At 44.3% G+C, this 15,488-nt stretch overlaps 1 protein-coding gene across 1 annotated transcript in view; it reads left to right on the top strand.

Moving 5' to 3' along the window:
* Positions 1–15,488, top strand: part of DNAJC13 (DnaJ heat shock protein family (Hsp40) member C13) — a 495,155-nt gene that overhangs the window by 191,790 nt on the left and 287,877 nt on the right. The window contains 3 exon segments of the mRNA XM_033929988.1: positions 173–326; positions 3,299–3,402; positions 3,514–3,673. Of these exon segments, the coding sequence (XP_033785879.1) occupies positions 173–326; positions 3,299–3,402; positions 3,514–3,673 (418 nt within the window).

The raw sequence follows: 15,488 nt of genomic DNA, 5'->3' as shown, positions 1-15,488 counted from the left end.
TTAAAATGACACTTGAATGGGTCACTTTTACAGATGTTTGGAGGAGGGGGTAGGGGAGAGAGAGCTTTCTGCAGATAGTGTGGACCCTGTCAGAGTCTGTGATCTGAACACTTCTGATTGAATGGTGAAAACTCCCAGCTATGTCTAATGACTTCCTTGATTTTCTTTCCAGATTTCATCAAGATCATGCTCAATCAAACTTGATTTGGAACTTTAAAACCCGAGAAGAACTGAGAGATAATCTGGAAGCAGAAATGAGGGCATTTAACATTGATAGAGAACTTGGAAGTGCTAGTGTGATCTCATGGAATCATCAAGAATTTGAAGTAAATCTTTTTGCAAAGTTCATCTAAGAGAAAAGTTGCAGAGTTGTGGGGGCTTAGTTGTCTCCTCTTCTTTTAAGCAGTTATTTAAATCCAGTAAAATTAGCAGATATGAATTACCTATATACTTGAATATAAATCGAGATTTTATGGCTAAAAATTGGCCCAAAAATGGGGAGTCTCTGTTTATATTCAGGTCAGTGCTGACCCGCCCCCTTCCTGAACCTGTTGCAGGCCTTTGCCAGGCCTGCTGTAAGATCTGGTGGGCCAGCAGTGGACTAGGACAGGAGCGATCCCTCCCGTTTCCTGCCCCAGCCAACTTCAACAATTTTTATCAACCTCCAGGCTCCCCCCTCCCCCTTGGTACCTTTTAAATCCCTGGTGTTCTAACAGTGGGCCAGGACAGGAAGGATTCCTTCCGTTTCCTGTCCTGGCTGACTTTAACCAACTTTTATTTCCCTCCCACCCCCGCAGCAAGAGTGACCTTCCTTCACTCTTGCCCGTGCACTGCCATGAACTCGTGGCAGCCAATCAGCTAGTGGTTCTGCACGGGCAGGAGAAACCTTCTTTCGCTTCTGCCCATGCAGAGCCGCTAGCTAATTGGCTGCCAGGAATTCTCGCAGTCCCTTGAGAACTCGCAGCAGCTAATTAGCTAGCGGCTCTGCATGGGCAGCAGCGAAGGAAGGTTGCTCCTGCTGTCGTTCACCACTGGAACACCAGAGACTTAACAGGTATGCGGAGGGGGCGGGAGGGAGATAAAGCTGGTTAAAGTTGGCCAGAGCAGGAGACAGAAGGAATACCTCCTGTTCCGGCCCACTGCTGGACCACCAAGGATTTTTAAAAAAGGGGGTGGAGATAAAAATTGTTAAAGTTAGCTAGGACAGGAACGGGAGGGAACCCTCCTGTCCTGGCCCACCAGTACTCATGGTAGGCCCAGTGGCCTGTGAGGTGTTGGAAGGGAGGGAGGACAGGGTACAGAACCTGGCAGGAAGGAGGGAAGCTGGGTACAGAGCCTGGCAGAGCAGGGAGGGAGGGCAAACAGGATGTGAAGCCGGGCAGCAGAGGGGCTGGAAGCAGAGCTGGACAGGGGAGGGATTGCAGGGGGGGGGGTCTGAAAGCATGGCAGGGCACTTGAATATTAATACTCCCCACCCCCAGTTTATATTCGAGTAACCTTTTTTCCTCGGTTTATATTCGGATCAGTTTATACATGGTAAGCCATATACAGTAGAATAGCAATAAGTCATCTTGCAACAGTCAGACCTTGAGGCTGTTTGTGGCTACTATGTAGCTTTTAATTCATGACTGCTAATTTTACTAATTTGAATGACTGCTTAACATAGAGCATAAAAGAGGGAATTTGAGGGGAGGGAAAGTGATAGTTTGTGAGATGGAAATAATTTAATGAAGATAATAAAGGGGAATGTATCTTACTGTATATATTTTTCTATATGTGTTATTTGTGTGTGTGTGTGTGTATATATGTGTTTATATATATGTAATTGAATCTTGGAGCAGCCAGCAGCAGTGGAGAGGTAAGCCTGCTACCGCCGGCCTGCTCCATAAGCCACATCTCTGCAAGTCCTGCCTACACGGGAACAGGAAGCCGCTGAAGAGAGTCAGCTTCTGGGGCTGGCAGTAGCAGGCTTACCTCATTGCTGTTGCTGGCTGCCCGAAGATTCAGTTATAGGGGAGGAGGTAGGTGGGGGAGTTGTGAGAGCTGGTTAAACCTAGACAGACTAGAGAGGTCGTGAGTGGAGAAACAGCATGAAAAAAGGGAGAGGGCTGGAGAAACTTGATGAAGGGAAGAGGGCTGAAAAAATAGCATGGAGAGAGGACTGGAGAAGCATTATGGAAAGGAAAGAGTGCTGAACAGCATAAAATAGGGTAGTGCTGGATGGGAGGGGAGAGACAGAAACAGTAGGAGAGGAACACATTTTGGATGTCACTGTCTTCCATCACCCCTAGATGGGACCGTTGCAGGGAAACAAGCTCAGAGCTCCCACTGATTCTGCATTATGATGAGTTATATTAATATATTGTATATATTACAATGTAATAATAGAAATAAAATGCAAAATATAAAATGTAATAATTTTATTAGTATTATATATGTAATAATTAAATTTATATACTACGCATTTTATTGATTATGCGCTTAAATCCCTCCTCCACCCCTGGTCTGTAGAAAAATATTTTTCTTCTACCTTTATACCCGGCTCACTCCCTACCTCAAGTACTTCCCTAATTTGTTGCCTCCACACTGTCACTGTTCTATTCCTTCTTTTGACTTCCATCATTTAGTAAATAATCTTTTCTACTTTTCACCCTGAGTGTAGGGTTTGGGGATCTATTCTCCTTCCTGGGGCCTAAGTATATCTGTGCTGTATATTTATTTATTTATTTATATTTATTTATTCAATTTTCTATACCGTTCTCCCAGGGGAGCTCAGAACGGTTTACATGAATTTATTCTGGTACTCAAGCATGTTTCCCTGTCTGTCCCGGTGGGCTCACAATCTATCTAATGTACCTGGAGCAATGGGGGGATTAAGGAGCAGCATGGGTTTGAACCCACAACCTCAGGGTGCTGAGGCTGTAGCTTTAACCACTGCGCCACACTCTCCCCTCGCCATATTCGTCAATTTCTGGTATTCCCAGTACACAGAGAACTTGAAAATAAAGTACAGTTGAGCTACCATGCCAACTACAATTTATATTAGGTTTATTTAAATAAATGTATAAAGTGAGTAGAATTGCTCTATCCTACCAGCCCATATGCTGATAACATTTTATCTGTATGGTTTAATGAAGGTAGTAGCACTGAGTTGGCATGTCAACTCTAGTGGTTATTTCTTTGCTGGAGACCAGTATTTTTTTTTCTGTTGATCAAATTCCTATGTGTTCTGTAATAGAAGTCATTAATTTTGTTCATAGTAAAAAATTGTTAAATACATTTTATCTTGTTTTTTTAGGTTAAATATGAATGTTTAGCAGATGAAATTAAGATAGGAGAGTATTATCTTCGTTTATTATTGGAAGAAGATGAAAATGAAGAGAGTGGAGCAATCAAAAGATCGTGAGCCACTATCTTTACTATATATATATATATATATATATATATATATTTTTATTTTTTTTTATTTTTCAATACTTTGAAGCTTATTTTACTTAAACACTTATTTTTTAGGTATGAATTTTTCAATGAACTCTATCATCGCTTCCTGCTTACCCCTAAAGTGAATATGAAAAGCTTATGTTTACAAGCTTTGGCCATTGTTTATGGGAGATGTCATGAAGAAATAGGGCCATTTGGGGACACTAGATATATCGTTGGGATGTTAGAAAGGGTAAGAATTCTTTAAATAAGGAAAAAAATATATTTTGGTAATCACTGAAATTAGAGATGCCTTGTAAATCTGATTGGACTGACTCTGTTTCCCTGTGTGAGTACTCTAGCTAGCTTAGATATCTTAAACTAGTGTACTCTCAATTGCTAGAACTAGCTAGGCAATGAAATATTTAAAAAATAAAAAGGAAGCATTATTTATTGAACTGATGCATGTCTGTATTTATAAAGGTCATTGTTAGTCATTTGTATTAACAATCATATTATAGAAACGGAGGGCCTGTTTTACAAAGCCGTGCTAGCGACTTTGTGGCGCGATAATGACCCTGAAGCCCATAGAAATTTAAAGGGCTTTGGGGCTGTTGCCACAAGGCAGCCACTAACACGGCTTTGTAAAACAGGCCCTGAGATACAAGGAAGGAAAGCATCTGGAAGATGATAGGCAAATGGAGGGTGCAAAGCCTTAATACTGAATTATATTAAAGTACTTTCTCAGAGGACAAGCAGGCAGTATATTCTCAAACTGGTGACATCATCCACGGAGCCCGGCATGGACATATACCAAAGTGTATTCTCACTTTAAAAAACTTTAGCACTGCCCATACTGTGCGTGCACCTTCCTGCCCGACTTTGGCTTGCAGGACCCTCAGTTCTTCATTTTCAAATGCTTCAGCAGTTTCCAATGTAGGTGGTGTTGGGTGGAATTAATCAGAATGAGAGCAAAAGTTGGAAAATTGTCTGTGTGTCCCAGTAATAATGTTATCTTTTAATCCCCTGTTTTATCAGTTATGTTTTTATTAAATTTATTGTAAACTGCTTAGACATAATGATAGGCGGTATATCAAATAAATAATAAACTTGAAACATCAGCATTCTTGATATTTTCTCTAGTTTTCTGTCTTCCTGTGCCCTTTTTCTTTAATTGTTTAATTTTTTAGGGCTTTCAGGTGTTTTTCCACCTTCTGGCTCTGCTGGGAGCATCAACTTTTTTTTGGCTACCGTTCTTCTCAACCTCCCTCAAAATTGAATCCTTTGATTTTGCATTAACGGTATTTCTATCGATGTCCCCAACACCTAATGGGTTCAAGAAGTGTACTTGATGTAATAGGACCATCTCGGGTTCAGACCCTCACAACTTTTATATGTGGTGTCTTGGTCCTGAGCATTGGGAGATTTCTTGTACTCTCTGTGGTCACATGCCAACAAGGGCTCTAAAAGCTTGACAACTTCAGTTTGATTTTATGTCTTATGTCCGGGGATTTAGTACCAGTGTTACCTGTTGACTCCACAAGCTCCAGTGCCTCCTCGGGGAGGTTTAGGCTCCTCTTCCTCTATGCCTTGGACATTGAAAGATCCCTGGAAAAAGACAACCACAGACACTCACCCACTAGACAGACCACCTCCTCACCATTGACATTCAGAGCGCTCCCCATCACTGCAGGTGCTCTCCATCCCGATGCCCTCTTGCACCCAAGTCTCTGACACCTCAATGTCAGTTTCAGAGCCAACTGTATCTTTGTCCACTTTGGTACCGGTACCAGCACCTTCGCTGCAGGAACAGCTAAAAGCACTGTTGCAGCAGGAGTTGGCTTCCTTACTGTAGTCTCAGATACTGTTTCTTTCGATGCAGCAAGCCTCAGCCCAGTCTGATATAATGCAACAAGAGTCTGCTTTGGAACCTCCTCTGCCTCAATGTCTATCTTTATCATGACATCAGGCTATGACACTCAGTGTCAAATCTTTCTGATATCACTCATGATATGCCTCATCCAGGCATATTTTCCAAGGCCTCCCACTCTCAATGCGCCACTCCTCCACATTCTCGACTGTCTTCACAATATTCTCGATGTTCTACATCCCATTTTACTAGAAGACATTGCTTCGAAGGCTTCAACTCAAATCTTTCCATTCACTCATCTCAGGTTGATATTTCTGCTGAGGTGTCTTATGGAATTCCATTGAATCCTTCACCTCCTCTCCCTAGGAGACAAGCCCTCTGAATGTCTTTCATTTACAGCCTTCATTGGACAGATGGGCTTAGCTTTTTCAATCCATATTGAATCTGAGCAGGAGTCTCAAGCAGAGCTCATGGGAGGCTTTAGGTTGTGATATATGTCCCAAGGACTGTGTGAAGCTTCCTCTACACAATTTAATTAAAGAAGCTCTGTTTAAAAACTGGTAGACTCTACTCACAGTTCTTGTAGCTTCTCGCAATTTAGAAACACTATACAGTCTCCAGTCTATCCCTGCCTTTGACAAACCACAATTACAGCACCAGTCCTTAGTAGTGGAAACAGCTTTAAAACATGCTCATTGCTCATGTTCCTATGCCTTCAGAAATTGCAGGGGTATTGCTAATTAGAACCTAGTCAGAAAAATGCTTGGATCCAAAAATATATATAAACTGACCTCTCATTCAAACAGGTAACCTAAACATGGATTGTGGTCAACAATTTGTTAGTCACTCAGAGATGTGAAACTCTACAAGGAGGGAACGCTCCCCCCTAGAGAAGAACCAGAGTTTGCCTTCCAGTCATTGCAACTGTTTCAATGCTGGTCACGCTCCATGTTAGATTCCAAATAAATAAATAAATAAAGGTTACAGTCTTGCAATCTTCTATCTGAGTGCTTGCTTTCTTTTGTCTTGTTTCTTTTTATATAAACATCACTCTATGAGCTGTAGAGATTTTAAAACTTAGCTTCAACTTGGCTTTATAACAGGTGAGGGGTCTCTACGTGGCCCCGTTTCGATTCCTTCTTCAGGAGACCCGAAACATGACTTGTGGTGAAAATCAGTGATTCAAAACTTATATGTTTTTAAACTCCGTGATGAAACTATATCTAAAAAACAAAATATAACAAAAGGCCAGTGGTGAGAAGAGATTACACTATCCACCACGGCAATATTCAAACATACTTATGTAGGCTACCGTGAGAAAGAAGGCTTTTCAAAATACATACCGCCGGAGAGACGCTGTCAGTGTGTACAAAATTCTTTGCAACTGCCAGAAAGAGACACAGCGGCACCGGCCTTTTTAAATGTAAAAAGTGGGAGGAGCTTCCTGGACGTCAGAGATATGACTGACGATGTAACACGTAACCAATTGATCTTATTTCAAAATGTCAAACGGAAAACTGTTTTAATGTAATATAACATGAAAAAAAACTGAATCCAGAAGGGGTTTTATTTAAAAAAGAACAAATGAAAAAATATTGGCAATAAAAGCGCTGTGTTTACAGAAAGGCAATCCATTCCATTTCACTATTCAGTCCATTAGGGTGCAGTGTGTTCAGAGTGAAAATCCATTTCTGCTCCTGTTTCCAAAGTATATGTGACACATCTCCCCCTCTGGTTAAATCAATAAACATTAAGTATGGAAAACGTGAGATCTGTAATTGCATGTTGATGTTCTATCCAGTGCTGAACTAGAGGGGCCTCTTTAACCTGGGTACGAATCCTACTCATAATGTTCTCCTACTCGGGTCTTAATGCTGCACATGGTACATCCTACATATAATAAATGGCATGGGCAGTGGATGACATACACTATTTGTTTGGAGTCACAAGTTGTTGGTGGGCACTGAATTTTGCTCAAACCAGTGCAGTGTGTGGCCATTTGCTGTAAAGTGACACTGTGCTTGCACACCTTACAGTGCCCACATGGAGTATGCTGCCCTGTCATTCCGATGGATGTTTGACAAATTGAGAGTGTACCAGCTGCTGCTTGAGATTGCGTTGTGTAGAAAATGCGAATCTGGGTATATGTTGGAATGCCTGATGGTATTGCATGATACCCCAGTGCTTTTTTATGATTCGCTTAATGTCAAAAGCCCGAACGGAATAATGGAGGACACATACTAAAGTGTCCTCCTCTTGTTTAGGAGACGGATTCAGTAGCAGGGATCTATTTGCATAAAGACCCCTCTTGTATGCTTTTTTAACCACTGAGGGAGGGTATCCTCTTTGTATAAAACGTGTTCTCATATCTTGAGCTTTGAGGACATAGTCCTGAACTGTGGTACAGAGTCTCCGGAGGTGTAAAAATTGTCCCACTGGGATGTTGTTTCTTAGATGTCTTGGATGGAAACTGCTATAATCCAATAGATTATTCCTATCTGTGGATTTTCGGAAAATGGTGGTGGAAAACCTTCCTTGATGCAAACATATCTGGATATCTAAAAATGACACCTGTCTCAAATTTGTACACATGATGAATTGTAGATCACTGTCACAAGAATTTAACCACTCCAAAAACTTCGGGAGATCAGTAGGTGGTCCTATCCAAACTGCCAGGATGTCATCTATGTAACGTTTCCAAAATAGAAAATCTTTCCAATAGATTGATGTATATAAGAACATATCTTCAAATTTGGATACATACAAACATGCCACTGACGGGGCCATTTTGGCCCCCATGGCTGTTCCTTTAATTTGTTTATAGTATCTTGTTTCAAACTGAAAATAGTTCATACTCAATGCTATGTGTGCCAATTGAGTGAGAAATTCAATTCTATTTTGTGTTAAATCCATGGTTGATAATTCATCTTTGATGATGGTTACTGCTGCATCCTGCGGAACATTGCTGTAAAGAGCTGATATGTCTAAAGTGAGAAGTGTGGCATGGGGAGGTATATCTTGGTACTCTGCTAGGATATTAATCATATTGGCTGAATCCTGCACATACGATGGAGCTAAAGGGACCCTATCCTTGAGGTACATATCAAGTATGGTGGATAAAGGTTCCAAAATGGAGCCTATGCCTGAAACAATGGGTCTACCTGGAGGATTTTGAAGAGACTTGTGAATTTTTGGGACAAAATATATCACTGGAATGCGTGGATGTTTGCAGTTGAGAAATTTAAATTCTTTATCTGTGATAATCCCTGTTTCAACCGCACTGATTAAGAGTTGGGAAATTACATCTCGTACATGAGGGGTAGGATCTTCCTGTAGGGGGGTGTAGTAACTCTGGTCTGATAGTTGACGTTCTGCTTCCGTCACATAAAGATCTGTATCCAGAAGTACTACTCCCCCACCTTTGTCCGCAGATCTGATAACTATGCTTTGATCATTGATGAGGGATTGCAGAGCCTCATGTTGTACCCTAGATAAATTATGTTGTATTTGAAGAAAATTTTGTTCTAGGGTATTAAGGTCTCTCAATACCAAATTTTCAAATGTTTGGATATGAGAATCCACTACTCCCGGGGGGCACCATGTGGTTTTAATCTTTACAATGTTATCACTAGCAGGTGATGCCATCTCTAAAGAATCTTCCTTATAAAAGAAATGTTTAAGTTTGTATTTCCTTATAAATTTAAACATGGAAACCCTGGTGTCAAATGAGTGATATGAAGTGGTTGGTACAAAGGACAACCCTTTGTTTAACACAGACAATTCTGCCATGGTTAATGTTCTGTGAGACAGGTTGAATACATTGGATGTTAGGGTTGAGTCTTGCTTTGTTTTGTCCTGACCGGTCTGCGTGCGTTTGGAGCCGAAGCCCCCTGAAAATGGACCGACTGAGTTTTTTTAGAACTAGATGGTACATTTGAAAATTTGGTATTGAGAGACCCTAGAACAAAATTTTCTTCAAATACAACATAATTTATCTAGGGTACAACATGAGGCTCTGCAATCCCTCATCAGTGATCAAAGCATAGTTATCAGACCTGCGGACAATGGTGGGGGAGTAGTACTTCTGGATACAGATCAGTAGAGGTCCCCACCCTGTCTGTTGTTGTTGTTGTTGGGGCTGTTTCGCGGGCAGTTTTTGTTTTTTGCTGCGGGTTCTAGTATTTTTCTAGGGCCGGGGAGAATTAAAGAACAGCGGCTGTGGCTCGGCTGGCTTAGCTGGCGAGCTGTGGGGACATTTTCCTTCGGGTATTTCTCCTCTGCATTTTCCAACAGCATTTGGGTATGTTATTTGTTACTCCTGTTCGGAGTATTGTTTTCTTTCTGTTTTCCAGTTCTTGGTTCTGCTTGGCTATTCGGCAGACTGAGGGAAATAGAGAAGGGAGGATAGTATATACTGTCCCAAAGTTTTGTTTTCAGTCTCCACCTGCTGGTCATGATTGGATATATACTCCATTTACTTTGTGGTGCCCAAGAAGGAGGGGACCTTTCGGCCCATCCTCGATTTGAAAGGGGTCAACAGGGCTCTCAAGATTCCCTCTTTCCTTATGGAAACTCTGCGGTCGGTCATTCTGGCGGTTCAGCCGGGGGAGTTTCTCACTTCTCTCGATCTGACGGAGGCCTACTTGCATGTTCCCATTCGGGCCTCTCATCAGCGTTTCCTGCGCTTTGCGATCTTGGGTCAGCACTATCAGTTCTGTGCGCTTCCCTTTGGGCTGGCCACGGCTCCCCGGACGTTCACCAAGGTGATGGTGGTCGTCGCGGCAGCCTTGCGGTTGGAGGGCATCCTGGTACACCCCTACCTGGACGACTGGTTAATTCGGGCAAAGTCGTTGCAGGAAAGCTCCCGGGTTACGGCTCGGGTGGTGGAGTTTCTCCGGTCGCTGGGCTGGGTGGTCAACCTTTCCAAGAGTCGGTTGGTCCCGGCTCAGCGTCTGGAGTACCTAGGGGTGCTGTTCGACACCTCCTTGGGGAGGGTCTTCCTCCCAGAGGCCCGGGTGAGAAAATTGCAATCTCAGATTCGCCTGCTTTTGGCGACCCGGTGTCCTCGGGCGCGAGATTTCCTCCAGGTCTTGGGGTCGATGGCGGCGTCCCTGGACGTGGTGAGGTGGGCGCGGGCCCACATGCGTCCTCTCCAGTATGCTCTGCTCCGGAGGTGGTCTCCCCAGAGGCACGGGATGGATGTTCCGGTTCCCCTGCGAGGATTGGCGCGCTGCAGTCTGCGTTGGTGGCTCCAGACCCCTCACCTAGTTCAGGGGGTGGGTCTGGATCTTCCGCAGTGGACGGTGCTCCTTACGGATGCGAGTCTCCTGGGTTGGGGGGCTCAGTGTCTGGGTCACTCAGCTCAGGGTACCTGGTCCGCGGAGGAGGCCTCCTGGTCGATCAACGTGTTGGAGACCAGAGCGGTCCGGCTGGCGCTGTTGGCTTTCCACTCCCTTTTGTTGGGCAAGTCGGTCAGAGTCCTGTCGGACAATGCCACGGCGGTGGTTTATGTCAATCGTCAGGGGGGCACCAAGAGCACTCAGGTGGCGCAGGAGGCGGCTCGGCTCATGGTTTGGGCGGAGTCGCATCTTCTGGACCTCTCGGCCTCTCACATTGCCGGGGTAGAAAACGTTCAGGCGGACTTCCTCAGTCGTCACTTCTTGGATCCGGGAGAGTGGTGTCTCGGCGCCGTGGCGTTTCAGTTGATAGTGCGGACTTGGGGGCAGCCCCTGATGGATCTGATGGCCACAAGTGGCAACGCCAAAGTACCCCGCTTCTTCAGTCGTCGCAGGGACGGTCTGGCCGAGGGTCTGGATGCTCTGGTCCAACCGTGGCCAACGGAGGGGCTGTTGTATGTGTTCCCTCCTTGGCCATTAGTGGGCAGAGTACTGCTTCGCATTGTTCGCCACCCGGGGCTGGTGGTTTTGGTGGCTCCGGATTGGCCTCGTCGTCCGTGGAATGCGGATCTGGTGAGGCATCTGGTGGCGGATCCTCTTCCTCTGCCTCTCGTGTGCGATCTTCTGGTGCAGGGTCCCATTCCCATGTTCGACCCGTCTCCCTTTTGTCTTATGGCTTGGCTCTTTATAGGGGCCGCCTGAGTAAGAAGGGATATTCAGATAAGGTGATCTCTACACTTTTGGGGTCCCGGAGGCTTTCTACCTCTCGGGCTTATGTGCGGGTTTGGCGTCTTTTTGAGGAATGGTGCCGGGCGCGGGGAGTGGTCTCTTTTCGCGCTTCCCTGCCTACCATTCTAGAGTTCTTGCAGGCTGGCCTGGATAGAGGCCTGGCTTGGTCTTCTCTCCGAGTTCACCTGGCGGCCCTGGCGGCTTTTCGGGGGCTGGTGACAGGTCAGCGTTTGTCGGCCATTCCTGATGTGATTCGCTTTCTTCGGGCGGCCAAGTTGCTCAGGCCTCCCATAAGGCCCTCGATTCCCTCTTGGGATCTCAATCTGGTTCTTTCGGTTATGGTGCGCCCGCCTTTCGAGCCGTTGGATGGCTGTTCTTTGAAGGACCTTACGCTGAAGTCGGTCTTTTTGGTGGCCATTACTTCCGCTAGGCGGGTGTCTGAGCTACAGGCTTTCTCTTGTAAGGCTCCCTTCCTGGAATTTTCGAGGGAGCGGGTTGTTTTGCGGCCTGTTCCTTCCTTTCTGCCGAAAGTAGTTTCTCCTTTTCATGTCAATCAATCGGTGGTCCTCCCGGTCTTGGGTAGTCGGGAGGGTTCTTCTGAGCAACGGCAGCTGCGCAAGTTGGATGTCGGTTGGGTCCTCCGCGCTTATGTGCAGAGGACCCGGGAATTTCGGAGCTCCGATCATCTCTTTGTCCTTCTGGCGGGTCCTCGTCGGGGGGCTGGCGCTTCTAGGGCTACTATTGCGCGCTGGATCAAGGAGACGATTGCTTCCGCTTATCTTCTGAGTCAGAAGCCGGTTCCGGAGTTTCTCAAGGCTCATTCCACTCGGGGTCAGGCGGCTTCTTGGGCTGAGTCGTCGCTCGTGCCTCCGGTGGATATTTGTAAGGCTGCGGTTTGGTCCTCCTTGCATTTATTTGTTAGGCATTATCGGGTAGATGTTCAGGCGCGTCGGGACGCGGTGTTCGGTGAGCGTGTTCTGGTATCGGCCCTTCGGGGGTCCCGCCCGTGAGGGGACTGTTTTGGTACGTCCCATTCGTAAGGATTAACCTCTACTGGTCTGGAGAGTGCTAAAGAAGGAGAAATTAGGTTCTTACCTGCTAATTTACTTTCTTTTAGCTTCTCCAGACCAGTAGAGGTCCCCACCCTGTCTGTTATTGTTGTTGTTGGGGCTGTTTCGCGGGCAGTTTTTGTTTTTTGCTGCGGGTTCTAGTATTTTTCTAGGGCCGGGGAGAATTAAAGAACAGCGGTTGTGGCTCGGCTGGCTTAGCTGGCGAGCTGTGGGGACATTTTCCTTCGGGTATTTCTCCTCTGCATTTTCCAACAGCATTTGGGTATGTTATTTATTACTCCTGTTCGGAGTATTGTTTTCTTCCTGTTTTCCAGTTCTTGGTTCTGCTTGGCTATTCGGCAGACTGAGGGAAATAGAGAAGGGAGGATAGTATATACTGTCCCAAAATTTTGTTTTCAGTCTCCACCTGCTGGTCATGATTAGATATATACCCATTCGTAAGGATTAACCTCTACTGGTCTGGAGAAGCTAAAAGAAAGTAAATTAGCAGGTAAGAACCTAATTTCTCCTTACCTATCGTATATACTCGGATATAAATAGAGATTTGGGAGTGAAAAAATGACCCAAAAATGGGGGTCTCAGTTTATATTTGAGTCTACACCTGAGTATTTCTCTAACTAAAATCAAAATTTAAACCTTCAAAGATTCTGGCTGTGGGGAGCAGAGTTGTAGGTATATGGCAGGCCCAAAATGTGAGGCAGGCAGCTGATTCCTCATGGCCAAGGTGGTCATCCATGCTGTTTGCCGGTTGCCGGAAGGATGGAGGAGTGAGGAGTCGGCAGCATATCTGGATTGCGATGATCCCTGCCTTCAGACCTAGTCCCACTAAACTGGCTGGCAATGAAGAAGACAGATGCTGCAGGAGCCTTCCCTCTTGCCAAGTCACTATAGGCTCTGCCTGTCTCGATCCTGCCTCCCTCTGGTTACTTCCTGATTTCAAGAGGTGGAATCGAGACCGACAGAGCCTGTAGTGACTTGGCAAGAGAGAAGGCTCCCCCAGCATCTGAAGGTACCTGGAGACATCTGGAGGTAAGCCAAATAATCCCCCTCAGAACCAAAAAGGACACTATGCCCCCACATGTAAAGAAAATCTCGAAATGTCATCAACCCCAAGGTGGTCCACCTCTCAAATACCCGATACATCCCACCTCCAGGAAACTGAGGTTCCCCTCGCAAAGATGTCAATGAGGAGACCCCCCCCAACAGGATTAAACTGACACTTCGCCTGCCCCCCAAACTTTAATTTAATGAAATAAAAAGTTACCTCTGCCAACCACTGTCTCTCCGAAAAGGAAGACCACAATCTATACCTCAACGGAACTGGACCAAATATACTTTCTCTAATCGGACCCCCCCATTTGGCTTCCCCGATGTCCCACTCCAAGAGCATACGAATCTGCGCAGATTGAAAATACCATAATAAGTTAGGCATCTTCCCTACCACCTGTTTCTCTTGCCGCCCACAGAACTTGTTGTGAAATACGGGCCGGCCTGTTCTACCAAACAAACTTATTGAAATCACCCTGCAACTCCGAAGGGTTGCAACTGGGATTGGTATAGGCAACGTCTGGAAGAGAAACAACAATCTCGGTAGAATGTTCATTTTTAAAACTGCTATTCTCCACCACCATGATAACGAAAGGCTATTCCATCTCTGTAGATCCGCTCTAATTTTTGGGATTATAGGAAGATAATTAACAGCATACAACCTAATGATATCTCTGGGAATATGAATACCTAAGTAGCATAATCTCATGGCCGCCCAGCGTCCAGTCATTGCTCCCGAAGGGCACGACCCTCCCCCTCATCCAAGGTAAAATTTAATAACTCAGATTTGTCCAGATTGATATGAAATCCAGAAAATCGCCTACATTCCTCAAAAATAGACATGTAGACTGGAATGGAAGAGTCTGGGTCTGTAATATACAACAATATATCATCTGCAAATAGCGCAATACGATGATCCCTCCCTCCAATCGCAATCCCCCGAAGATGTAAATGATTCCTAACCAATACCACCAATAGCTCAATATAAAGTGCAAACAAGAGAAAGAGGACACCCTTGTCTGGTACCTCTTGCGATGGGGAAAAAAATTGGTGTATCCCCTATTAAGTTTCAAGTTCAAGTTTCAAGTTTATTAATATGTTTGATGAATCGCTTATTAAAATTACTAAGCGATGTACAAAATCAAAATAGAGAATAATATAGAGAAACTAACATTTTACCAGTATACTTTCATAAAATACAAACATGAGTCAGGAGGGAAAGAGTAAAAGTTACAATTTTCAATTTTTGGTAGAAAAAAGGAAAAAACAAGAGGGTGAGGGGTAGTTAAACCATAGCACGATTTGAAACCTCACTAAAAAAAAATTTAAAAAAATTTAAATATTAAAAGCATCTTTAAACAAATAGGATTTTAAAGATTTTTTGAATATTGTGACATCTTTTTCATTTCTAATATATTGTGGCAGAGCGTTCCACCATTGAGGTCCCATCACAGAGAACATGTCAGATCTTCTTGTTCCTATAATTTTCAGAGAAGGAACTGAGAGGAGATTTTGGCCAGATGAACGAAGTGGGCTTGAGTACTGTGTGGTATTAATAATCTAGATATAAATTGAGGTTCATTAAATGCTAGAGTTTTAAAGATAAGCAACATTATTTTAAAAGTGATCCTATGACCGATTGGAAGCCAATGGGCGTCTGTCAGCAATGGTGAAACATGGTCATATTTCCTAGCATTGTATATTAATTTGATTGCCGTGTTTTGTATTAACTGAAGTCTCCTTTTTTCTTTCTGAGTAATGTTAAGAAGAAGTGCATTGCAGTAGTCAAGTTTTGCTATAATTAAAGAGTGAATTAATATCTTGATCGAATTTGAACTCAGAAATTTGGCGATTGATCGGATCAGACGTAATTTAAAGAAGCAATTTTTGACAGTAAGGGAAATGTGTTCGTGATAAAGCAGTTTATCATCAATTATTACTCCAAGGATTTTCACA

Source organism: Geotrypetes seraphini, chromosome 2 (assembly GCF_902459505.1).
Source record: "Geotrypetes seraphini chromosome 2, aGeoSer1.1, whole genome shotgun sequence".
NCBI classification, from domain to species: Eukaryota; Metazoa; Chordata; class Amphibia; order Gymnophiona; family Dermophiidae; genus Geotrypetes; species Geotrypetes seraphini.
The sequence above is the reverse complement of the archived record's forward strand: the minus strand, read 5'-3'. Positions and strand labels throughout refer to the sequence as shown.